General features: G+C 41.9%; 1 protein-coding gene across 5 annotated transcripts in view; it reads right to left on the reverse strand.

Moving 5' to 3' along the window:
• sez6b (seizure related 6 homolog b) overlaps window positions 1–27,636 on the reverse strand; it is a 904,580-nt gene that overhangs the window by 110,312 nt on the left and 766,632 nt on the right. For all 5 annotated transcript variants that reach the window (XM_072589689.1, XM_072589687.1, XM_072589686.1 and 2 more), the window contains exon 9: window positions 27,468–27,606. In XM_072589689.1, coding sequence (XP_072445790.1) covers window positions 27,468–27,606 — 139 coding nt within the window. The remainder of the gene's footprint in view (window positions 1–27,467; window positions 27,607–27,636) is intronic.

A 27,636-nucleotide genomic window follows, 5' to 3' on the forward strand; every position in this document is an offset into this window, starting at 1 on the left:
GCTACAGTTACATTTATCTAATGAAGCTCGCTGAATATGCCATTGCAATTTCAAATTGTCACCATTACCATAGGCCAATTGTACATATGAATCATATTATACTGACTTTCTCAATTAAGTTGTCAACATCTGTTTGACTACTTTTGTTCAGAATAATTTACAGCCTATGTTTCCAGAATTCCTAATTCACACCTTACAACAAGCTTTTCTCTTTTAGCTATCACAAGGGCAGGGAAAACACAAGTCAATTTTAAGCCCAAATGATCTATAGTCACTGTCAACATTAGACAAGGTTTTCCACTGCAAACCATGTAACTGAGACTGTAACTTGGTGTGTGTGACTTTTAACCATGTAACTGAGGAATAATTGGAAGTGTTTTATCAGTTTGAGTTTAATTTATTGTGGCCATATGTATCGTAATATAGTGAAAAGTGCTGTTTTGCCTGCTATACAAGCAGATTGTACCATAAGTTTCAAGTGCAGTTATCGCAAGACCTGCAGGGGAGTCTCAACTGGAACTGATTACCCTATGATCTGAGCCTGTGTTTTCTGATTTGTTTTCCTTTTCTAACTCGCTTTCCCCAACCATTCTTTCCAATATGCCTGATGGGTAATGTGCATGTGTCTCCCTTCAACCTGAAATGACAAAAACCAAGGAATGTGCGTGCGTGCATGCGTGCATGTGTGTGTGTGTGCGCGCGCCTTGTGTTAAACTACTGGGTTGAATCTCATAGGGGACTGAGCAATGTGAGATTTGTCGGAAGTTGAATGAGAAGCATAGTGAGACCCATCTGGACACTGAGTGCATCCCGCTGCATTTTTTATGCTTTTGCTAAGTAGGAAGGCAAGTTTCTCACTAGACAGAGACAAGCTAAGGGAGAATTACTTCTTATTAAACTCCTCATTAACATTTAGACCCCCACCTTTCCAAATGTGCTGTTTGCTTGATCCAAATGACCTCAGCATTCTCACAACTTCCAACCATTTCCCATCCCTCAGCTGGAATCCTGGCATGAACTGCCTTCAGCTGTTAACTTTCATTCCTTGATTGCTACTGCCACCATAGTTAGTACCTCCGTTCCCAAATACTGGCTGCAGTTTGTCTCATCAAGGCTTTTTCTCAACAGCATCTCCTAAACCTGCAACGACTACTGCCCAGGTAAACAAAGGATGGCAGATGCATGGGAATACTATCATCTGTAAATCACATCACTGTTATTTGGAAATATATTCACTGTTCCTTCTCTGTCACTGGGAGCAAAATTGTGGAACTGTCTCCCTTATAGCCAATATCCATGTATGTGTTTAAGAAGGCCACTTCTTGTGGACAATTAGATTATAATGTTGATTTTATTGCTAATGCATGCAATTCATGAATGAATAAAAACTACCTAATCCCTCTTTAATACACCATCTACACTTGTAAACTATGCTACACTAACATAGACACATTTCACAACATTCTAACAGACCACACTCTACCTCTCTATTGGATATACAAGTTGGCACGCAGAACACCAGGGAAGATGCCAGATTGTAGGAAAGCCACAATTAACCTAAATCCTCATCCCAATGGTGGAGACTGCCATGGCTGAAGTGGGCAGACGTTAGGTCAGGACACATAATGAGGCTGAAGGATATTATGGTATTCATTTGTTTGCTGCTTGATCATGTGTCTCTGCTGACACGTTCCTGTTGTCTGGTGTCAGTAAAGCCTGGGTGTGTTTATAGTCTGTTCCATTTCTTCACACTGGAGTTTCTTTCACACTCACAGGCACGATATGACCCCCTGCTGTTGTACTGAGCTCCACTCAACTGCTACTACCTTACTTACTCTTGCCACCAAAAATAAGTTACATTTTGCATAGCACTTTCAACTTAATTAATCCTCCCACGGTGCTTCAAGGCACATGAGGAGATTTTAAATAATGTGGCCTGAAGGATTTCTTTAAAAGGAGGAGAAAAGCCAAGATATTTAGGGAGGGCATCTTAGGACATGTAGTCTAGGCAACCTTATCCTGATTGCCTCTTTCCAGTGCTTTTATAAGATCTCATTCAAGCCAAAGGGGGAAAGGTGTAGGGCAGTCTACTGGAAAATGCCTGCGTATTCAGAGTATGCTATCCCAAATGTTAAGGTCCATCAGCTCTTCTGAGAACTCTTTTAAGTTAACAACTGCTCTTTAAGGAGTAATGTTTACATGGTGCAATGTTAACATAGTCCTACTCAATGTAATGGATGTTTTTGCTTGTTGTGTTCAACTTTGGGGAACACCTCTCTTCCTTCTTCTCCGCCAAACACTCCCAACCACCACCCCTCATGTGGGAACTGTATGAGTGCGAACTTCTAATTGCGCATCACAACCCAATGATTGTCAGAATAACAAAGTATTTACATTCTCTTCCCCATCTCAATAAACAATGATCATTTGACATGCTTTCTGATGACATATTCATTATCTGCAGGATTCCCTCCTTTTTTAGATAAAAGCACACTCCATAAATGCTGCTCTACTGCACAACCTGAATTTTCTCCGCATTTTGCAAACTTCAGTTACAAGAGAAATATATATCCTTCAGCACAGCATTCTGTTTGCACAGAACGGTCTGTTTAAGACTTCCCACAGTGCAGTGACCAGTTCAAAGCCAAGAATAATGTTTTTCAATGAAGTTATCAAACTTTCCTCAAATTGAATGTGAACTTATCCTTCTTAATGACATGATGAAGTTCTGATTCAGTAAGTTATTTTTCTCTGCTGCTAATGAGAGATATACACTGCTTTTATATTATAGTTATGCTACTTAAGTGGTGCCTGACGCAGGTCTTGAACAATCAGTGCCAAATCCTAAGTAAGCTTACCAGGTTTGCAAAGGCTGACAGGTAGGAGACCCATTTAATAAAAAAGATGAGCTGCAGATGACATTTGGGAAGAGATTGTCCTCAGTAATGCATGCTTGATCAAACCTTGCTTTCCATGCATTCAGAAATATTGAACATCCTGATGCAATTCAAGGTGAAACATATCATTGCATGAATTGTGTGTCATGCTCTTGTGAAGAACACTCTACAAATCCGTTGCTGTTCCCTCTTCGAGAACCAGAAAACCTCTCAAACATGTCCTTCAAAAATATTACACCTTGCTTGGAGGTGGGAACAGTTACACCATTTAAAAGGAATCTGAATGGGTATATGAAAAGGAAGGGTTTAGAAGGATATGGGCCAAATGTTGGCAAGTAAGACAAGATCACATTGGGATGTCTGGCCAGCGCAGATGAGTTGGACCAAAAGGTCTGTTTCCATGCTGTACGCCTCGATGAGTCTATGACTCTTTGATTTCTCCACTGGCTGGGACAGAGCCTGGCTGATATTCTTGAAGTGAGCCCGCTGATTGTGTGCTGTGGGATCACCATTCAATGAAGGATAATGGAGTAGGTTTCTGTGAGTATCCAGGTAGACTAAAAGTGACTGAACACAATGGCAGCAAGCAAAGAAGACCAGAGACACAGCCTGGTCTAGACCATATTCCTCAGCACAAAAAGACTTTGCTGCAGCATTACAATGATAGCCATTGTTGTGCCCTGAGACAGTATTGGGGCATGGTGGCTCAGTGCTTAGCACTGCTGCCTCACAGCGCTAGGGCTCCAGGTTCATTTCCAGCCTTCTGCGACTATCTGTGTGGAGTTTGCACGTTCTCCCCACATCTGTATGGGTTTATTCTATGTGCTCCAGTTTCCTCCAACAGCCCAAAGACTTGTAGTTTAGCTGGATTGGCCATGCTAAAATTGTCTGCAGTGCCAGGCATGTGTAATCTGGATGGATTAGCCATGGGATAGGCTGGGGGCTGGGTCTGGGTGGGATGCTCTTCAGAGGTACTGTGAGATTTGATGGGCTGAATGACCTCCCTCCACACAGTAGGGATTGTACGAAGAGCAGAAGTGTAATGTAGTGAGCGAAAGTCACCAGGAACTTGCTCTGATATCCTTGTTGAGAGTTATTGGTGTCCATAAAACCATAAGACATAGGAGCAGAAGTTAGGCCATTCAACCCATCAAATCTGCTCCACCATTCAATCATGGCTGAAATGTTTTTCAACCTCATTTCCCACTTTCTTCCTGTAACCTTGGATCCACAACCTTTGTCAAGTTTTCTTGTATTGGAATCTTTACATTGATGAGGTGAGAGTTGCCATTAATAAGGTAATTAAAAAGCAATAATCCCAACGACAATCTCTAAAAAGAGAGAATCCACCCATTACCCCTTGACATTCAGTGGCATTACCATTGTTGAATCCCCGAGCATCAACGTTCTGAGGGTTACCATTGACCAGAAACTGACTGTACCAGACAAATAAGTACCGTGGTTACAAGAGGAGGTCAGAAGTTAGGAACTGCACCATATGTAACTTATCATCTAACTCCTGAAAACTTGACCACTACCTACAAAGCACAAATCAGGAATGCAATGAAATGCTGTTCATTTTCCTGCAGGAGTGCAACTTTAACAAGAATGGACAAAGTGGCCTACTTGATTGGCACTTTATCGACCGTCTTCAACTATTACGATCCTAACTGATATTATTATGAGATAAGTTAGATTACAGACTGATATCTGCTGTGATAGATTTTATTTTTTATTTACTTTATTTAATGAGCTGGTCTTTCAGTGAAGCACAAGCACTCAATGCTGCTGATTTGGTTTAAACAAAACAACATATTATTACATGAAAGAAAAGATGTAATAAAATAATCCTGGCTATTTACATATAATACATTTTGAAAGGCTTTGAAGCAGGCAGTACAAAATACGATCCCATCTGTCTCAACACCATCATGTTATAGCACTCAAACATCAGAGAGAATTTGGTTCGCTATCGCATCCATAAGTTTCACTTAACTGTTTTTTTCAACTTCTGGTCTTAAAGGTTTGGTACATTCTTCCTTGATTACAGAAACAACTGAGTTGAGCTTTCTCAATTTTGAATAACCCTTTGACAGTTCTAACCAAACAATTTTGGTCTGAAACTTACAAACTAAATTTCTAACATGAAATAATCTATTTTTGAATTATTCTGAACTAACTCCATTCTCGAGGACAAACTGTTTCATACATTCAACTTCAACCAGTGCATCTGCAAACTGAAAAATAAACTGATCGAGCCGTGAGATATGCTCACCCCCACATCCTCCCCCGCGCCCCCAACCAAAATCCTGGTCTTTCTAAACGGAAAGCAAGCTAATGCTTCTCAATTTCTCAAAAGCTCACTGAATATAAACAAATTCTGAGTATTATCCCAGGGATTCCCACTCTTATACTGGTTTTAAAAAGCATTGCTCTAGAAATACCTGACAAGTTAATAATTAAACCGCCTCAAACCAATTGATCAAAATGACACCAGTTCCAATTTCAAAGGCTTAAATAAGTGATATTAATACACCTTACCTGATGCAACATCCACTCCCTCACCCCCCCAGTGAACAGTGACACAATTTTTTAAGATTCTTACCAGTAACTCGCAAAAGCTCCTTTAACAGTATCATCCAAACCTGTATATGGAAACCAGGTATGTGCCAGCTCTACCACTTGGAAGTTCTCCTCCAAAACACATACCATCCCAATTTAGAACTATATCAATTTTGCTGGGTCCTAACCCTGGAACTCCCCTTCTAACAGCAGTAGAAGTATACCAGCCCTTATGGACAGCAGCGGTTCAAGAAGGCAGCTCAGCACTGCCTCCTTCTGGACAACTAGGGATGGTCAATAATTTTGGCCCTGATAGAAATGCCCACATCCACTGAATGACAAAAAATGCTTTGAAATTCAGTGTGTAAGTACTAGCCTCTTCATTTCATTTCATTTTCTGGTAAAACAAATTTCCAAAATATCCCTTCTAGTGGTCAAAAGTGGAGTAACAGGTGAGAGACAGAGCTTAGAACAAAAGCTGGGATTTTCTATTTTTGATTCTATGTGCCGAGGGTGCGGCACGTTCAGTGATGACCATCTGTCTACATTCTCCACTGAGAAAGCTTGGCAGATCAAGCACCAGTCAACTTGTTAAGAGCTGTCTAATGAATTACAGGTCTCGATGTTAAAGAGCTGCCTCACCAGAAGCTGCTAGCATCTGGGTTCCTAGAGAATGGTGCTGGACCCTGGTCTTCAGGTATGGGGATGCCTCAGGCAGAAAGCTGGAGGTAACAACACTCATCCCCTGGAATCTCAAAGTTCCTACTTGAACACAACTGCTGGTTTCTCCAACATTTAGGAACTCCGACCAGTGTGAAAGTTTAAAAGCTGAGAATTTTTACAGTGGCAAAAATCCATCTCCTTGGAGAGTGATAATTACCTGGCTCATTGTTGTTATCAGCTAAATTTGAAAACCTAGGTTTTAAGACTGGAGCGCTCCCAAACTTGCCCGTATTTCATGGCAAAATGTTTCCTGTTAAGGCTATCTCTCTCCAAGCGGGAGCAGTGTTTCCAGCATTTCATTTTGTTTATGCCCCATATTTCTTTTAATATTCATGATATACCTCATGCATTCCTATGAGTTGGTTATTGCTACACTCTCCATTTAAGCCCACATTGCACAGTTCCCAGTTATTCAGCTATTTCCATTTCCCACTGGGACTGGCACCAAGGATCAGAGATAGTGGCTGGTTCTGCGGAGTGCTATGGGGTTTTCCTATTACAGCGCACTGCTGCAGTGGTACTCGTATTCTTGGCTGTCCGGTAGGCTATGGCTGAGTGAGCGTCGTGGGCAAAGGCGACAATATGTGCCCTTCTCAGATGAGGCATTGTGCTATGAGGAGAAGATATTCTTTTAGTAAAACTGCATCAATGTGATCGTATGTGTGATGTAATTTACAGATAGCTTGAGTCAGTTTGATTGAAAACATGCCATAAATTGCCAGTTCACTTCCACTTAATGGAGATGTTTGCTTCTAAAAACAATGGCATATTAATTAAGTTGATGGCTCACTTCAGATGCTATTTATTATACGCAGGCTTTAGAACACACTTTCCACTGCAATATGTAAATGAGTAAGTCCTAATTAAAACACTGAACAAATTAGTTGGCATGAATAATCTATCAGTTTAGATTTTGTAGGTCACGCATCTATAGTTGTCACATGAGCTGAAAATTATATAGACCATTCATTTTGACTACTTTGCATAACTGGCTATATTCAAACCGACAATTTTCTTCATCTATTGCCAAATCTATACTTAGCAATGAATTGAGAAAACGCTCTGATGTATATTTCCTTGATTCTAAAACATTAATGTCCATTTTAGATTATATTAGCAAAACAAAGAAATGATGCTGGAAATCTAAAACAAAGCAAAAAATGATGAAGAGCCTTAGCAGCACCTATAGACAGAAAAAACAGAGTTAATGTTTCAAGTCCAGTGACCCTTCTTCAGAACAGTTCTGACAAAGGGTCACAGGACTCAAAATATTACCTCCGTTTTTCTCTCTACATATGCTGCCAGACTAGCTGCATTTCTCTAGGACCACCTGTCTTTGTCTTAGAGTACGCAGTACTGGCTATGAATGTAGGTTTGCACACTGAGCTAGAAGGTTTGTTTTCAGATGTTTCGTTACCATATTTGGTAACATCATTATTGAGCCTCCAAATGAAGCACTGGTGGTACGATCCACTTTTTATTTACGTGTTTAGATTACCTTGGGTTGGTGATGTCATTTCCTGTCGTGATTTCATTTCCTGTTCTATTTCTAAGGGGATGGTAAATGGGATCCATGTTTGTTGATAGAGTTCCAGTTGGAATACCGTGCCTCTTGGAATTCTCGTGCGTGTCTCTGTTTGACTTGTCCTAGGATGGATGTGTTGTCCCAGTCGAAGTGGTGTCCTTCCTCAGCTGTATGTAAGGATACTAGTGAGAATGGATCATGCCTTTTTGTGGCTAGTTGGTGTTCATGTATCCTGGTGGCTAGTTTTCTGCCTGTTTGTCCAATGTAGTGATTGTTACAGGTCTTACAAGCTGTTTTGTAAATGACAATAGTTTTGCTTGTCGTCTAAATAGGTTCTTTCAAGTTCATTAGCTGCTGTTTTAGTGTGTTGGTGGGTTTGTGGAATACTTCACTAAAATTCACTAACGAGGAGGAAAACAACAACAAACTTCCAAACCTAGATGTCACAGTAGAGCAAACAGCCAATGGGGAACTTCAAACCAGTGTCTACAGGAAAACAACACGTACGGACCAAATACTGAACTACAGAAGCAATCATCCCAAGACCTATAAATTAAGCTGCATTAGAAGATTATTTCAAAGAGCCACCTGCTGCACAGAGAAACTATGAAGAGCAGAGGTAAAGCAACTATACAGCGTATTCAAAAAGAACAGCTACCCAGTGAACACAGTCCCCCACAGATTTCCCAGCACAAAACCAAACAAGCAGACAAAACACATCCAGAAACCCTAGCCACTCTCCCCTACATCAAAGACATCTCAGAAATGACTGCCAGACTACTCAGACCTCTTGACATCATGGTAGCCCACAAACCCACCAACACACTAAAACAGCAGCTAATGAATTGAAAGACCCCATACAGACATCAAGCAAAACTAATGTTATTTATAAAATATCTTTTAAGACCTGTAACAATCACGACATTGGACAAACAGGGAGAAAACTTGCCACCAGGATACATGAAAATCAACTAGCCACAAAAAGACACAACGCCCACTCACTAGTATCCTTACGTACAGATGAGGAAGGATACCACTTCGACTGGGACAGCACATCTATACTAGGACAAGCCAAACAGAGACTTGCATGAGAATTCCAAGAAGCATGGCATTCCAACCGGAATTCTATCAACAAACACATTGACTTGGATCCCATTTACCATCCCCTGAGAAAAAGGACAGGAATTGACATCACCACAGAAAATGATGTCACCACCAGAAATGACATCACCAATCCAAAGAAACCTAAGTACATAAATAGAAAGCAGGCCATACACCAGGGCTTCATCTGGAGGCTCACTGATGACGTTACCTAGTATGGTGACAAAATATCTGAATATGAACCTTCTAGTTCAGCAAAGAAACCTACATCCAGAACCCCAACCTGAGCTACAAATCTTCTCAAAACTCACTAATGCTGGCTATAATTCAGTACCGTAGCCAAGCTGGCTCTAACTATGCACAAGTCTTACTCAAGATACTTTCTGACATCTCAAGGCTCACACATAATTCAATTTCAACAATTATTTCACCTAACTTTAAAATAACTCGATAAAGGTTGGTATCCCTTCGCTAAGTCACCCTTTATTTACACATGGAGAGTCCTTGTCACTGATCCAGCACCCTCAGAGCCAGCTCTCAGAGTGAATGGGATGTCTGACACTCCTGTTCTTATCTGTCATCCAGGGCTCCTTAAATGGACCAGATTAACAGCCCTAGTCAGAGAACTCAAATTTGGATGACCTTATTACAATCACTACAACTTTGTGGAACCAACAACTCACATCTTGTAGTTATCTTAAGTGCGAACACCAATATCCTCCCTGTTTTGAGTGTAAGGGACCATTAAACATTGGTGGAGAATGAACCACTAGTGAGTCTTAACACAAAAAGAAACACTTACCATAATAAATATTAGTTTGCTGTATGATAACAAATTATATTGACTAGTTAAAGATAATTTGCAAGACTATCTGGATTCAAAGATGATAGGTCTAGCACTACTGGGAGCTAGAGTGACATTGTTCTTTCTCCACTCAAGACTGTATAGTATCACTAGCAGTCTACAGCAGTAAAACTTTCATAATTGTTACTTTATACAATATTGTCCACACTCATCAATGCAGTTCATAGTTATTTAGTTTAAATCTTCAATAGAGAGACTAAAAATTGCATTTACCAGTATATGCTAACTCCAGAAACTACAGTCAATCAGAAACGCTCAAACTGAATCCAATCTTGAAGGTTTTATACCACACAGATTTAAATTCTTGCATCAGGCAGTTTGCACATCACGCATTTTACATGAGCACAAACTTTCTTTTTACCAGGGAAGGGGACAGCAGAATTACTGTCCGGGTAGTTGGACACACAAGTCTTCCTTTATATGTGTGCCAGGCCAATTGTGAAGTCAAGTGTTTAGATTTTTGAATGAATATATGTGAATTGATTACTCAATTATGGTACCCAACCATTCTGGATTTTTGTTGGGAGTCTCCTAGAATCATATATCGGTGATTATTCGCCACAACGTCACCATTGACAATGCTGGAGGTGAAATTGTCCTTCGTACACAGGGTTAATAACACGGAGCAATTCTTTCACTGCTCACAGTATAGATTCATTTCTGTTCATTCTGAATTCTTAGAGCACCAAGATCCCTGGTCAACCATTGGATAAAGTCAAGGTATTTGATCAACTATTAAATTGAAATCAGGATTCCTGACAGAGCATGGGTTAAAATCGGGACCCGTAGTCAGACATGGCTAACCATATTCAGCTGAATGATAATGCTGCTAAAATAAATCCTAAAATGGTGGGAACTCAATTATCTGCAGGCAAAAAATCCTATCAACTCTCTGCACAGCCTATTGACAACAATCTCCTTCAGTTCGATATCAAGCACATTCACAACCCAAGAAAGGTTAATGAAAAGTAAAATACTGCAAGTGCTGCAAATAAGAAGAGAGCAAATTGGCTCCACATAGAATAGGCTTGTCATTGTCTGTGAGGTGAAGTCAACAATTTGATTTTATAATTCTTCAAAGATGGATATGACATCAGGAGGATATGATTAAAAAAAAGGTGAGAGGAGGGAAAATCTAAAAAAGAAACAAATACAGAGAAGAGTTATTAGTTAAACAATTAGTAGACAGTCTGAAGAAGGATCCTTTCAAAATCGAAATGTTAACTCTGTTTCTCTCTTCTGCCAGACCTTTTGTACGTCACTGTTATTTATTTTTATTTCAGATTTCTTGCTTTGAAGTGAAACTAGTTGTATCAGTCAGGTGATACAAAGGATAATGTAGAAATTAAAGACGTTAAAAGATCCAAGAGAAATGGGAGTGATCTAGGTGAACAAGGCTAAGAAATCTAAGTAAGAAAGATTGGAAATATAAAAAAAAACTATGTCTCAAACTTGACATTTAAAAAGAAGATTCTGCCAACATACAGGGGAACCATCAGTTCCAAAGCAATACCTAACCGGAGAAGAGGCAGATGAAGACGGTTTTACATTTTTATACAGTTTTTCATCATTTCTGGATCACGTGCAGTGTTATAGAATCAATGAAATACTCTTGGAGCATATACATAACTGTAATGTAGGAAATCTGGCAGATAATTTGTGCACAAAGGAGTTACATTTTCTTTAATATTTCATAAAACAGATGAAGAGGTAGCTGTGTGCCTCTTTAGACTCAAAACAGACCCTAAAATGGACCCCTTTTCTGATGGTAGATGCTGAAGGAAAAGTTTTACATATAGTGTAACGTGCTCACACTGCAGTAGGTTAGTGTCATGGGAAAGGGATGGTCTCTTCTTGCATATGCACCTGCTCTCCAGGACATTAAGAGCTGCACCTTTACCTCACCACAGCTTCTGTTTGTAAAGGAAATGACAGATTGAATATTTATTCTGTTTTTCAGATTAGAGAAAGATAGGTGTCTTGGAGAAAATGCAGGTGCTATTACTGAAGCTTTAATAGAACAATCTGAGCAAAGATCCAGAAGTCAGACTGAGAATAGGAGAGGGTACAAAAGTGGCAAGCCAAGTGGAACTTCGGGTCACCTTCTCTGGCAGAATAGTTAAGATGTTCCCTCAGTCTGTGACCTTCTTTGCACATTTTCTTTATTAGTTTCTCCCATTTTCCTTTGGCCAGACACCACCCTAGCTATCTGCAGGCTCTTTGTTTCTTTATTACCACTTCCTATTATTTGTTATCTCATGGAGCAGTACCTCTACTAACAGCACCTCTCTGCTTATGGCTGTTTCTGTCTATGTCTTCTTTTTCTGAACATATTAATATTTCTGTTACATATTCTTTCCAATTCTGACGATACTTCAGACATCAATTGTTTCTGTAAGGGCTGACTCACCGGCCATGTGTTTCTAAGATTATTTCCAAGGCTACACTTTTTTTTTAAACATTAACTTTGTAATTGCTTTCATTCACACTCAACATATTTTTGCACCAAATACACAGCATCAAAACCTGGGAACTTTGCATCATACGTCCGTAAAATGGATGTTTCACTCCATTAAACAACAAAGGTTAAGACCAAACCCTGGCTTTGTAAGCTGCAGAAATGTTCTCCCACGAATATTTTAATTCTACCTCCCATTTCTATTCTGTCTGGAAGGTAATTTTAGACATTTTATCGTCTAAGTATGAGAAGAAATTCTTTCTGACGTCCAGCTATAACTTTATTATTCACTGTTTCACTCTTATTTTCTCTGAACCTACAGCCCATTTTGATCTGAAGTAATGTTGAGGATTTAACACACGCAAGCTATTTATTGTGTTAAATAATTTAATCATCTTCTTTCCAGGCTTTGAAGTCAGCATTTGATTTACCTTACACATTTCCCTTGAAAGTGTCTCTGCATCTTCTTTAGTGTTTGCACAACTGCACTTAAAAGTGTGATCTGAACAGTGTAATTTTATTAGCTTAGAATTGCTGCAGTTGAAGTACTCTATATAAGCACTGCCTAAGAATCTCACGATTTTATTAACTTTCCAATTGCTCTATCTCATTTTAATGTCGACAATCTCCAGCCAATGCCAACAATATATTGACAAGAATTGTCTGACTCTACTTCATAAAAGTATAAGATATTGGAGCAGAATTAAGCTATTTGGTCCATTAAGTGTGCTCCACCAATCAATCATGGTTAATATGTTCCTCAACCCCATTCTTCTGCTTTCTGCCTGTAACCCTTGACCCTCTAACAGCAGCTATGAGTTCCACAGATTCACCACCCTCTGGTCAAAGAAATTTCTCCCATCTTAGTTGTAAAGAGTTCTCTCTTTGCTCTCATGCTGTGCCCTGAGGTACTGGTATCTCCTGCTAGTGGAAACATCTTCTTCACGCCCACTTTTCAGTATTCTGTAAGTTACAATCGGATCCCCCTCATCCTTTTAAACTCCATCAAGTGTAGATGCAGAGACCTCAGCCACTCTTCATATGACAAGCTCTTCATCACTAGGACCTTCCTTGTGAACCTCCTCTGAGCCTCATTCAATGCCAGCACATCCCTTAGATATGGGGCACAAAACTACTGTCAATATTCTAAATGCCTTATACAACCTCAGCAATATAACCTTGCTCTTGTATGCTCGCCCTCTTGAAATGAATGCTAGCATTGCATTTGCTTTCCTAATTGCCAACTACATCCTAACTTAAAGAGAATGCTGAATGAGAAGTGCCAACTCCTTTTGTATTTTTGATTTCCAAAGCCTTTCCCCATTTGGAAAATAATCTACACTTATCCAAAGATGTGCTAGTCAGGTGAATTGGCCATGCTAAATTGCCCATAGGTGCGTTAGTCAGGGGTAAACATAGGATAGGGGAAAGGCTCTGGGTGGGTTACTCTTCAGAGGATCGGTGTGGACTTGTTGGGCCAAAGGGTCTGTTTCCATACTGTAGGGAATCTAATCTAATCTTGTATTGTTCTTACCAAAGTGCATAACCTCACATCTGCTACTTCCTTGTCCACTCTCTGAGCCTGTCCAAGTCATTCTGCAGCCTCCCCACTTCCTCAACACTACCTGTCCCTCCACTTGTTTTTGCATCAACTGCAAACTTAGCAACAACGCCCTCAGTTCGTTTGTCCAGATCGTTAATATATAATGTGAATAATTGTGGTCCCAACATGGACCCCTGCACAACTCCAATTGTAACCAGCTGTGAAAGACCCCTTTATCGCTACTCTCTGTCTTCTGCCAGTCAGCCAATCCTCTATCCCTGCCAGTACCTTGCCCCTAATACCATGAGCTCTTATTTAGCAGCCTCCTGTGGAGCATCTTGTCAAAGGCCTTCTGAAATTCAAATAGAATCATGTCCACTGGCTCTCCTTTGTCTAATTTGCTTGTTACCTCCTCAAAGAATTCTAACAGATTTGTCAGGCATGTCCTCTCCTTGACAAAACTGTTCTGACTCAGCTCTATTTTACCAAGCACTTATAAGTACTCCACGATGTCATCCTTAATAATGGACTACAAAATCTTACCAACGACAGAGGTCAGACTAACCAGCCTGCAGCTTCCTGTCTTCTACCTTCCTCCCTTCTTGATAAGGGTCATAACATTAGCCGTTTTCCAATCTTTTGGGATCCTCCCAGACTCTAATTCCTCTTGAAAGATCACCACAAATGCCTCTACAGTCTTCTCAGCTACCTCCTTCAGATCCCTGGAGGTAGTTCACTTGGTCTGTATGATTTATCCACCTTTAGACCTCTTGGCTTCCCCAGCATCGTCTCCTTAGTGATGGCCACTATGCCCACCTCTGCCCCCTGACTCTCTAAAAGTTGTAATATGCTGCCGGTGAAGATGGACTCAACCGTGATCTTGGGTTCATGTTGTGCTACATGTAACCTCGCCACACTGTTCTGAATTTGTAAAATCTTCCTTACTGTCTGTGTTGACATCATCACATGGAGACATGGGTAGAACAGGGACAGGATTGGCTGTTGCAGGTTCCAGGGTTTAAATGTTTTAGTAGGGTCAGAGGTGGGGGTAAAAGAGGGGGTGGTGTGGCATTGCTTGTCAAAGATAGTATTACAACGGTGGAAAGGACGATGGATGAAGACTCACCATCTGAGGTAATTTGGGCTGAGGTTAGGAATAGGAAAGGTGAGGTCACCCTGTTAGGAGTTTTCTACAGGCCTCCTAATAGTCCGAGAAATGTAGAAGAAAGGATTGTGAGAATGATTCAGGAGAAGAGTGAAAGTAATAGGCTGGTTGTTATGGGGGAGTTTAACTTTCCTGATATTGACTGGGAAAGCTATAGCTCGAGTTCGTTAGATGGGTCGGTGTTTGTCCAATGTGTGCAGGAGGGTTTCCTGACACAATATGTAGGCAGGCCAACAAGAGGTGAGGCCATACTGGATTTGGTTCTGGGTAACGAACCAGATGTTAGAATTGGAGGTAGGTGAGCACTTTGGGGACAGTGACCACAATTCAGTGACTTTTACTCTAGTGATGGAGAGGGATAAGTGTGCACTGCAGGGCAAGAGTTATAACTGGGGGCAGGGAAATTATGATGTGGTGAGGCACGACTTAGGATGTGTGGATTGGAAAAGTAGGCTTCAAGGCAAGGGTGCAATTCAAGGAGCAACTATTGAGTGACCTTGATATGTATGTACCTGTCAGGCAGGGAGGAAAGGGTCGTGTGAGGGAGTCGTGGTTTAATAAGGAATTGGAATCCCTTGTTAAAGGGAAGAGGGCAACCTATGTAAAGATGAGGCGTGAAGGTTCAATTGGGGCGATTTAGAGTTATAAGGTAGCCCGGAAGGATCTGAAGAGAGAGCTAAGAGCAGCAAGGAGGGGACATGAAAAGTCCTTAGTTGGTAGGATTAGGGAAAACCCAAAGGCTTTCTTTAGGTATGTCAGGAATAAAAGAATGACTAGGGTAGGAATAGGTCCAGTCAAGGATAGTAGTGGGAAGTTGCGTGTGGAGGCTGAAGAGATTGGAGAGACACTGAATGAATACTTTTCGTCAATATTCACTCAGGAACAGGACATTGTTGCCGATGTGAATACTGATTCACAATTAATTAGAACGGACGGCTTTGAGGTATGTAGGGAAGAGGTGTTGGAAATTCTGGAAAGGGTGAAAATAGCTAAGTCCCCTGGGCCTGATGGCATTTATCATAGGATTCTCTGGGAAGCAAGGGAGGAGATTGCAGAGGCATTGGCCTTGATTTTTAAGTCCTCGTTGTCTACTGGAATAGTGCCAGAAGACTGGAGGATAGCAAATGTGGTTCCCTTGTTTAAGAAGGGGAGTAGGGATAACCCTAGTAACTATAGGCGGGTGAGTCTCACTTCTGTTGTGGGCAAAGTCTTAAAGAGAATTGTAAGGGATAGGAATTACAAACATCTGGATAGGAATAATGTGATCAAGGACAGTCAGAAATGGTTTTGTGAAGGGCAGATCGTGCCTCACAAACCTTATTGAATTCTTTGAGAAGGTGACTAAGGAGGTGGACGAGGGTAAAGCGGTCGATATGGTGTATATGGATTTTAGTAAGGCATTTGATAAGGTTCCCCATGGTAGGCTACTGCAAAGAATACAGAGGTGTGGCATTGAGGGTGAGTTGGGGGTTTGGATTAGGAATTGGCTGGCTGGAAGAAGACAGAGGGTGGTAGTTGATGGTAAAGGTTCATCTTGGAGTGCAGTTACTAGTGGTGTTCCGCAAGGATCTGTTTTGGGACCATTGCTGTTTGTCATTTTTATAAATGACCTGGAGGAGGGGCGAGAAGGTTGGGTGAGCAAGTTTGCGGATGATACGAAAGTCGGTGGAGTTGTTGACAGTGAGGAAGGATGTGTCAGTTTACAGCTGGATATAGATAAGCTGCAGAGCTGGGCAGAAAGGTGGCAAATGGAGTTCAATGTGGGTAAGTGTGAGGTGATTCACTTTGGTATGAGTAACAAAAAGATGGGTACTGGGCTAATGGTTGGATACTTGGTAGTGTGAATGAGCAGAGGGATCTTGGTGTCCATGTACACAGATCTCTGAAAGTTGCCATCCAGGTAAATAGTGCGGTGAAGAAGGCATATGGCGTACTGGCTTTTATTGGTAGAGGAATTGAGTTCCGGAGTCCTGAGGTCATGTTGCAGTTGTATAAGACTCTGGTGCGGCCGCATCTGGAGTATTGTGTGCAGTTTTGGTCGCCATACTATAGGAAGGATGTGGAGGCACTGGAACGGGTGCAGAGGAGGTTTACCAGGATGTTGCCTGGCATGGTAGGAAGATCGTATGAGGAAAGGCTGAAGCACTTGGGGCTGTTTTCATTGGAGTAAAGAAGGTTTAGGGGTGACTTGATAGAGGTGTACAAGATGATTAGGGGTTTAGATAGGGTTGACCATGAGAACCTTTTTCCGCGTATGGGGTCAGCTATTACGAGGGGGCATAGCTTTAAATTAAGGGGTGGTAGGTATAGGACAGATGTTAGGGGTAGATTCTTTACTCAGCGAGTCGTGAGTTCATGGAATGCCCTGCCAGTAGCAGTGGTGAACTCTCCCTCTTTATGGGCATTTAAACGGGCATTGGATAGGCATATGGAGGATAGTGGGCTAGTGTAGGTTAGGTGGGCTTTGATCGGCGCAACATCGAGGGCCAAAGGGCCGGTACTGCGCTGTATTTTTCTATGTTCTATGTTCTATATTCAATCTATTACTTGTTATGATCTCTCCACCTTAATTAGTTTGTATGGCTTTGGATTACTTGTTACTTTGGTTAGACCCTTAGCATGTGACTCTTGTATCTATCATGTTATTCCAGCCATTTGGTTTGTTTCCAGCACCATCTTAATTCTAGGTTATGCCTTCACTTGCTTTTCAGCTGTTGACACTTTACTCACACCGTCTGACACTTTTGATCACTTGCAGAGACGTATTATTCAGCCTGTTGATACTCCACTCACAACATTTGAACGATGTTTTTTTTTATCTCTCTGCCTATAAATTATGTGCCTTCTGCTTCTCTTCACTGTACCTGACGAAGCAGCAGCGCTCCAAAAGCTTGTGATTTCAAATAAACCCTGGTGGATTATAATCTGGTGTTGTGCGACTTCTGACCCATTCCTACTGATTGCATTTTATGGGTCAGGAAGTCAAGGATTCAGTTACTGAGGGGGGGGGGATGATCTAGGTCTTAAAGTTTAGAGGTGGGTTTGTTTGGAATTATGGTGTTGATGGTACTGTCATTTAGGCGGAGCTTGGTGCAGGTTAGTCAGACATTCCAGGGATGGGTGTAGCCAGGGAAATGGCATCTGCCATGATCTGTTACACCAGTAGGCGATTTGCAAAATATCAAGGCCATTTGGTAGGGTGGAGTTGGTGTGAGCCATGACTAACCTCTCGCAGCATTTCCTAATTATGGAGGTCTGAGCCATCAGGCAGTAGTCATTGAGGCATGATTTTACTTTGGCACTGGGATGATGGTAGATGGGGACTTCAGATCGTAGTAAGAAGAGATTAAAAATTTCTGCGAATACTCCAAGCAGCTGGAATACACAGGATCTGGGGTCTCCATTTGGGCCAGTCACTTTTACTGAGCTCATCCACAAGAAGGCTGATCTAACGTCTGTGGTGTTGACCGTGGGTACAGGTGCAGCCGAGGCTGATGGGATAGGTAACATCGTTTCACTGACCTTCTGTTCAAAGCAAGCGTAGATTGCATTCAGCTCATTTTGTAGGGATGTACTTTTGCCTGCAATTCTGTTCGATTTGGCTTTGTATCCCATCACGTTGTATAAGCCTTTCCACAAACGACAGGTGTCTGTGTTTTTGGTCTGAGTCTTCAGCTTAGTTTGGTATTGCCCCTTGGCGTCTCTGATGGCCTTACAAAGGTCGTACCTTGATTTCTTGTAAAGGTCAGAGTTACCCGACATGTACACCTCAGATCTGGACTTCATTCCTGCCTCATCCCTGGTTTCCATTAGGGGAGCATTCGGACTTACTTCTTCGGCACACACTTACTAATAATGTCTGTAACAGTAGTGACAAACTTGTTTAGGTTGGCTGCTGAGTTCACGAATATGGAACAGTTCACCTGCTCTAAGCAGTCCCACAGCCCTTTCGCTGTCTCAGACAAACACATCCTGTACTGTGTCCTCATTGTTCAATTTCTGTGAGCTAGGAGGAGGAGCACAGTGTCATTATCTGATTTTCCAAAATGTGGATGGGATTGCAGCGGTTAAGCATCTTTTATGTTTGTATAGCAATGGCCAAGGACATTTGGGACTCTAGTGGGGCAGGAGATGTGTTGACGATATCTGGTAATACATTCTTGAGGTTGGCCTGCTGACGTCACCGGCTACAATGAACAAGGCCTCAGGGTATTCTATCTCCTGACTGCTTGTAGCATTGTATACTTTGTCAAGTGCACAATTCACTACTGCATGGATGTAAACCCCTGTCAGGATGGTGGAGATGATCCTCGTGGATTCACATTGCAGTAAAATGCCACTGTACAGTCACTACTTTCCTCACGGATCAATCCTGGTCAGTCAGGAGCTTCACCACCGGCACATAATCAGAAATTGTTAGCTGCGGTTGCTTGCCTGTCTGCAGAAGTGATCAAAACTCCTCTGGAAACTTCTAAGTGCAATAATAGTGTTTGTTTCCTCTCTCTCAGCACTGTTCATATATTTAGTCTCAGAATCCGAACCGCAAATGTAAGCATTGTTGGACTCCATTCTTCACCTCTTGCAATCAAACACCTCACTTTTCTGAGCAATGTGATCTTCTGTAACTTTTATCCATTCCTCACAAGGTCTTTACATTCCCATGGCTTTCAGCTTGCTCAGCAAATTTAATTAATGACAGTGATGAAGCAGTTCATATGTCAGAAATAACATTATTAACCATAAGATCATAAGACACAGGAGAAGCAATTAGGCCATTCAGCCCATCCAGTCTGATCCACCATTCAATCATGGCTGATAAGTTTCTCAACCCCATTCTCCCACTTCCATCCCATAACTCTTAATCCCGTTGATAATCAAGAACCTATCTGTCTCCACCTTAAATATACGCATTGGCCTGGCTTCCACAACCTTCTGTGGCATTGAATTCCATACGTTCACCAATTTCTGGCTGAAAGTATTTCTCCTTACCTCTGTTCCAAAAGGTCTTCCCTTTACTTTAAGGCTGTGCCTTGGGTCCTCATCTCTTCTATCAATGGAAACATCTTCCCAACATCTACTCTGTCCAGGCTTTTCAGTACTCTATACGTTTCAGTCAGATCCCCTCTCATCCTTCTAAACTCCATTGAGTATAGCCCCAGAGTCCTCAAACGTTCCTCACATGTTAAGCTTTACATATTTTGCCTGAACATCTGGAATGAAGAATTCAGTGCACAAATTTAAATCCTTTTTCTCATTCTTAAATACCTCTATTTTTACTATTTTATCTTCAAATCTATATCTGCATTAGACCTGATATTTTACAGTCATTAAAATTTAAGCTCCTCATTTAACCATTCCTTTGATCTCACGGAACCAATCACATGATTTAAAGGTGGGCACCACATGAAAATAAGCTGGTTTTGAATGGGCTGAAACATTGCAAGTATGCTTTAGCCAGTAGGAGGGCTCTAGTAACATGGTGGTAGTGTTCATAGCTCTGGACCAGCAACACAGACTCAAGTTCCACCTGCTTGACAGGGGTGTCAGTAACACCTCTAAACAGGTGGATTCGGAAAGTATCTACAGCCAGTTAGGTCTTTATGGGCAATCAGCCTGAAGAGGTCAATCTTTCGATTGTTTTATGATGCATCTCCCCCCAAAGGTGCAATTTCCCTTAAGTTTTCAAAGTTATTTTGTGGCTACAACGCTTCACATGTTAGTCTTGATGCTGATCTTTCTTTCAGCTCTCTGGTACATTACATGAACGTGGTCATTTTCTCATCTCACATACATAATTTTCCATTACTGCCCCTCTGGACTACAGTGGGGAGTGGGAACCTTGTCCAACTTTCTCCTTCCTGAAATCAGGGGGGGTGGTATAACAAACTGCAGTGTCATCATTACGACTGCCAGTGGTGTGATCAGTGAAGGTAGTTCAGTCTCCTTCTTCTGTATGCCTCAAACAGTCACTAGGCAGAGTTGTAGTGTCTTCAGGGATTGTGGAGTTTTAAAACATTTTAAAACACTAAACAGAATCTCTGTACGAGTCGGAGAAAACCCCAGCAGATGGACTGAGGCACGAGGGAACATAATATGTAAACAAGGTGAATAAGACATAGAATGTTACAGCGCAGTACAGGCCCTTTGGCCCCCAAAGTTGAGCTGACCTGTGAAAATATTCTGATGCTCATCTAACCTACACCATTCCATTATTATCCATATGTATGTCCAATGCCCATTTAAATGCCCTTAACATCGGCAAGTCTACTATTGTTGCAGGCAGGCTATTCCATGCTCCTACTACTCTCTGAGTGAAGAAACTATCCCTGATATCTGTCCTAAATCTATCACCCCTCAATTTAAAGCTATGTCCCCTCGTGCTAGTCTTCACCATCTGAGGAAAAAGGCTCTCATTGGACAGCCTATCTAACCCTCTGATTATCTTATACGTCTCGATTAAGTCACCTCTCAACCTTCTTCTCTCCAACGAAAACAGCCTCAATTCCCTCAGCCTTTCCTCATAAGACCTCCTTTCTATAGCAGGAAACATCCTAGTAAATCTCCTCTGAACCCTTTCCAAAGCTTCCACATCCTTCTTATAATGCGGTCATCAGAACTGCACGCAATACTCCAGGTGTGTCCTTACCAGTGTCTTGTGCAGCTGAAGCATGACCTCGTGGCTCCAAAACTTAATTCCCCCTCCCAATAAATGGCAACACACCATATGCCTTCTTAACAACCCTATCAACCTGGGTGGCAACTTTCAGGGATTTATGCACCTGGACACCGAGATCTCTCTGTTCATCTACACTGCCAAGAATTTTACCATTAGCCCAATACTCAGCATTCCTGTTACTTCTGTGAAGTGAACAACTTCACACTTTTCCACATTAAACTCCATTTGCCACTTCTCAGCCCAGCTCTGCGTCTTAGCTATGTACCACTGTAACCCACAACATCCTTCAGCACTATACACAACTTTCCCTTCCTTAGTGTCATCCACAAATTTACTAACCCATCCTTCTATGCCCACATCCAAAACAGTGGCCCCAAAACAGATCCTTGCAGCACACCACTGGTAACTGAGCTCCAGGATGAACATTTCCCATCAACCAACACCCTCTGTCTTCTTTCAGTTAGCCAATTTCTGATTCAAACTGCTAAATCACCTTCAACCCGAAACTCTGTATTCTGTCCAATAGCTTACCCCATGTGGAACCTTACCAAATGCCGTACTGAAGTCCAAATACACCACATCAACCGCTTTACCTTCATCTACCTGTTTTGTCACCTTCTCGAAGAACTCAATAAGGTTAGTGAGGCACGACCCACCCCTCACAAAACCGTGTTGACTATCCCTAATCAAATTATTCCTTTCCAGATTATTACAAATCCTGTCTCTTATAACCTTTTCCAACACCTTACCCACAACCGAAGTAAAGTAAACCCACTGGCTTATAATTACCAGGGTTGTCCCGAATCCCCTTCTTAAACAAGGGAACAACATTTGCTATCTTCCAATCTCCTGGCACTACTCCTGTCACCAATGATGACATAAAGATCAAAGCCAAAGGATCTGCAATCTCCTCCCTGCTTTCCAGAAAGTCCTAGGATAAATCCCATCCGGCCCAGGGGTCTTATATGTTTTCAGATCTTCCAAAATTGCTAAAATCTCCTCTTTGTCAACCTCAATCCCATCTAATCTTGTAGCCTGTATCTCTGTATTCTCACTAACATTGCCTTATTCCAATGTGAATAATGACGAAAAGTATTCATTAAGCGCTTCCCCTATGTCCTGAGGTGCCACACAAAACTTTGCACTACTATCTTTAATTGGCCCTAATCTTACTCTCGTCATTCTTTTATCCCTGATATACCGATAGAAAACCTTAGGGTTTTCCTTGATCCTATCCACCAATAACTTCTCATGTCCCCTACTGGCTCTTCTTAGCCCTCTCTTTAGATCTTTTTCTGGCTAACACTCAAGCCCCCTAACTGAGCTTTCACACCTCATCCTCACATAAGCCCCCTTCTTCCACTTGATGAGAGCTTCAATTTCTTCAGTAAACCATGGCTCCTTCTCTTGACAACTACCTCCCTGCCTGATAGGTATATACTTATCAAGGACCCACATTGGCTGTTCCTTGAATGAGATCCACATTTCAAGTGTGTCCATCCCCTGCAGTTTCCTTCTCCATCCTATGCATCCTAAATCTTGCCTAATCGCATCATAATTGCCCTTCCCCCGTTACACCTCTTTCCTTGCGCTATATACCTATCCCTGTCCATTGCTATTGTAAATGTTACCGAATTATGGTCACTATCGCCAAAATGCTCACCTACCTCCAAATTTAACACCTGGCTGGGTTTATTCCCCAATACCAAATCTAATATGGCATCACCCCTTGTTGGCCTGTCTACCTATTGTGTCAGAAAATCCTCCTGCACACATTGAATAAAAACTGACCCATCTAAACTACTTGAACCATAGTATTCCCAGTCAATATTGGGGAAGTTAAAGACCCCATAACTATCCTGTTACTCTTGCTCCTATCGATAATCACCTTTACTATCCTTTCCTCTACATCCCTGAAACAATTCGGAGGCTGATAGAGAACTCCCAACAGGGTAACCTCTCCTTTCCTGTTTCTAACCTCAGCCCAAACTATCTCAGTGGATGAGTCCTCAAATATTCTCTCAGCTGCTGTAATACTACCCTTGATTAATAATGCTCCCCTTCTTTTACAATCTTCTCTGTTCTTGCTGAAACATCTAAATCCCAGAATCTGCAACAACCATTCCTGTTCCTCTCAGGGTACTAGGCACCAACCCATACTGTAAGTTCACCCACCTTATTCCGCATCGGAGTATTGAAGTACGCACATTTCAAACAAGCATCCTGGTCGCTGGTGCCCTCTCATGACCTTGTAAACCGAACCCTGACTTCACTATCCTCAACCTCCTGTACATGGAACTATAATTCAGGTTCCCATCCCCCTGCTGCATTAGTTTAAACCCCCCGAAGTGAATTAGCAAGTCTGCCCCCCAGGAAATTGGTACCCTTCTGGTTCAGGTGAAGACCATCCTGTTTGTAGAGGTCCCACTTTCCCCAAAAGGAGCTCCAATTATCCAAGAATCCAAAACTCTCCCTCCTGCACCATCCCTGCAGCCACTTGTTCAGCTCTGCTCTCCCCCAGTTTGTCACTTCACCAGCACATGGCACGGGCAACAAACTAGAGATAACAACTCTGTTTGTTCTAGCTCTAAGCTTCCACCCTAGCTCCCTGAATTTCTGTCTTAGATCCCCACCTTTCTTCCTACCTACGTCGTTGGTGCCTATGTGGACCACGACTTGGGGGCTGCTCTCCCTCTCTCTTCTCCTCAAGGATCCTGAAAACACAATCAGAGACATCAAGAACTCTGGCACCTGTGAGGCAACACACTAATCGTGAGTCTCTCTCGTTCCCACAAAACCTCCTATGTGTCCCCCTAACTCTGGAATCCCCACTGACTAAAGCTCTGCTTGTCTTCCCCTTCCCCTCTGAGCAACAGGGGCTGCCTCTGTGCCAGACACCTGTGCCCCATTGCTTACCCTTGGTAGGTCGTTTCCCCTCCCCCCCCAACAGTATCCAAAATGGTATACTTGTTGTTTACAGGAACCACCACAGGAGATCCCTGTACTGCCTGCCAGTTCCCTTTCCTACCCCTAACTGTAACCCATCTACCTTCTTCATATGGCTGTGGAGTAACTACCTCCCTGTAACTCCTCTCATTAACCACCTCTGCCTCCCGAATGATCCGAAGTTCATCCAGCTCCAGCTCCAGTACCTAACACGGTTCTCGAGGAGCTGAAGTTGGGTACACTTCCCACAAATGAAGTCACCAGGGACACTAGAGGTGACCCTTACCTCTCACATACTGTAGGAGGAACAGCCAACCCCCTAGCCCCCATTCCCACTATTCTAAATTCCCAAAGAGACCACTGAAAAAATGAAACACGAAAGAAAACACTTACCACTTTACCAACCGACGCTCAGAACTTTTTTTGTTAGAGGAGGAGGAGGATGGGTGGGAGACACTATCCGAGTAGTGTTTCGGGTAAAGCAACCGCCCCAAATATGTGACCTCATGTTCCGTCCAACAGCCTCCTGCTCGCACTCCCGCACTTCCTGCTGCTGGAACAACAGCAGACCCTGATGCTAAAGGCGAGTTTTTAAACTTTAGGGTATTCAGAGGAGGGTAGGATATTCTGATGAGGAGTAAGGTATTTGGACCTTTAAGGTGGTCTACCATTCAGTAGAGTGGTAACTGAACGGATTGTAACCTCAAATCCACACTCCTGCCTATGCCAGTAAGTTTTCTCCTCCTTGCCTAGCAGGAATCTATCCAACTCTGCCTTAAAATAAATTCAAAGGTACCTCGTCTCTCCCTGACTTTTCAGGTTGAGAGCTCCAAAGATTCACAACCTGAGAGAGAGAGAAGAAAAAAATCACACCTCTGCTTGAAATGAATAAGTCTTACTTTTAGTCTCTGCAGAATTAAAACATTCTGGGTTTAAAAGATTGGAACATGAAATTGAGTGGAGGGAAAGCTGACCTGCTTTACCTCTTAATAACTTCACCTTGTAGCACATTTCTTGTGTCATTTCTGTAACGTGTGCAATCACAAACCTCTTCTTCCCACTTTCCTATGCTGCTGGCAATCAGTAAATTGATCGGACATCTTTCAATGACCCAGCATCGCTATTAATAGTTGCATAATAGAAATCCAGCCCATTAATTTCAACTGTCAGATAAAACTATAGGTTCTGTTTCTGGTAACCTTGCCACAGGATGGAAGCTCTCTCGCAGTCAACTCCAAGTCAATACAGACCTGACAGGTGTTTAATAAAGATCTGTTTTCAGAGCAGTGGAATTGTTTCAGGAATGACCAAAACAAAGGCTTGAAAATTGGGCCGAGGCCTATCTTGCTTTTCCTGCCTGCATTGGGTAGAACTTAATTTTACTGCCAGCCTTCAAAAAAGGTATTAAAATGATTGGGAATTATATTGAAGGAAGTTGTACAACTTCATGGATTTCACAATGTGAAAAGTGCTGTGTGCTAATTCTGTTCACATCAAAAAATGCAATAAAAACAAGCCTTGTTATCTCAGATTGCTCAATGACTGGAATTTACACTGTGTAATTTTCCTTTGGATTTTATTTCTGATTACAACATCTTTTTATTGAACAGACATTTTGTTCCTAATCAAAAGTGGAAATCTATTGAAGTATACTTTGCTATATATGTTTTCTGAGGGAACAGGAGGAGATCTCCACCATAGGCACACAGTCTATACTTCCTCTGATTCATCCATCCATTTGTACAAAGGTAGACATATTGACTGGGACATGTCTCAGGTCAAAGTCTTCAAAGGTTCCACGTCGCTGCTATGACAGAGATAGCTGTTTGGGCAACAGCCAGAACATGCATGCTTTCACTCTAACCTTAGAGTGTTATGTCTCAGGCTAATTTCAATTTACAAGGACTTCAGCAAGATTGGGAAACTGACAATGGACCATTGCCTCAATCAAGTCACTGATGTATTGCTCACCAGTAAAAACACCTTCATGACCTTCCTGTAATGAGGGTGAGTACTTTATACACAGGACACTGAGAAAAGGTGAGACTTGCAGCATCTTACAGTGCACAGTATAGCCATTTAACCCATCAAATATGTGCTGGCTCTGTCCAATTTAGACCTAGCTTTTCTCTATGACCACTGGCTTTTTACTGGATTCCCAGGTTAACAGTGATTTCATCGCTGTCTGTATTACTTGTTCAATTTTCTGACTCATCAATTTGACAAGTGTGATAGTGCGTAAAATTTGTGCAGAGTCTTCTGTTAACTCGAAAATTCAAGAAGATCTGATCATTTTGATCCAATGAATGAACATCACAGGAAGATTTGGTGGAAAGGTTGCTAAAAGAAAGCTGCCGAAGAAATAAATCAATAATGCGAGAAGCAGCTGAATTTGGGCATCTTAACTGCATCATGGTACTGCTCCTTGGGCCTACGCCAGAGGTCAGCTCTCCACCTCCCTCTTATATCACATTTTTGAAATATACCTCTTTGCCAAAACTTCCAGTCAGATGGCCTATTATTGTACATCCTGAATACCTCAGTGTCAAAATCTGTTTGCTTGATCCTGTTCAACACAGTGGAGCATTTCACTACATTAAAGGCACTGCACAAGTGCAACTTCTTGTTGTTGTAACAGGAAGGGGAGGTGGACAGGGCTGTAAAATTCTGAAGTCCACAGCATAGCACAGGTTAACAAGTTTGTCTATATTCAAAGTGCTCACAAATCTCAATAGTTAACAGCTTCCATTAGCATTCAGCTTGTGTAGGCTCCATCTAGATCTGATGAAGCTGAATTTGCAATTCCCAAGCCACTTGTTTCAGTCACAGTCATGTCATGGTTCACAATAAAAGGTTCATTTGACTGAGGTGATGTGCGAAAATCCTGCCAATACTTTCAGGAAAACAGAAACAAGGAAGTAAAAAAAGAAATCTAATAGAAAATTATGTAGATTATAAGTATGGGACGCTCAGTGCACACTGAATTTTGCTCTATTTTGCACTTACACCTGGAGGTCCAGCATGATTCGTTTGTCTTCCTCCACGTGTATTCCCCAAATGCAGTCCTGACCCTTGTCATAGGCTTCAGGCCAATTGGGAGACAGCACAACTCCGGCAGAGTCTGTAATCTCCCCACTGCAGACAGCTGTGAGTTGAAACAAAACACTGTCAAGTA

This window comes from Chiloscyllium punctatum, chromosome 19 (assembly GCF_047496795.1).
Source record: "Chiloscyllium punctatum isolate Juve2018m chromosome 19, sChiPun1.3, whole genome shotgun sequence".
Taxonomy (NCBI): Eukaryota; Metazoa; Chordata; class Chondrichthyes; order Orectolobiformes; family Hemiscylliidae; genus Chiloscyllium; species Chiloscyllium punctatum.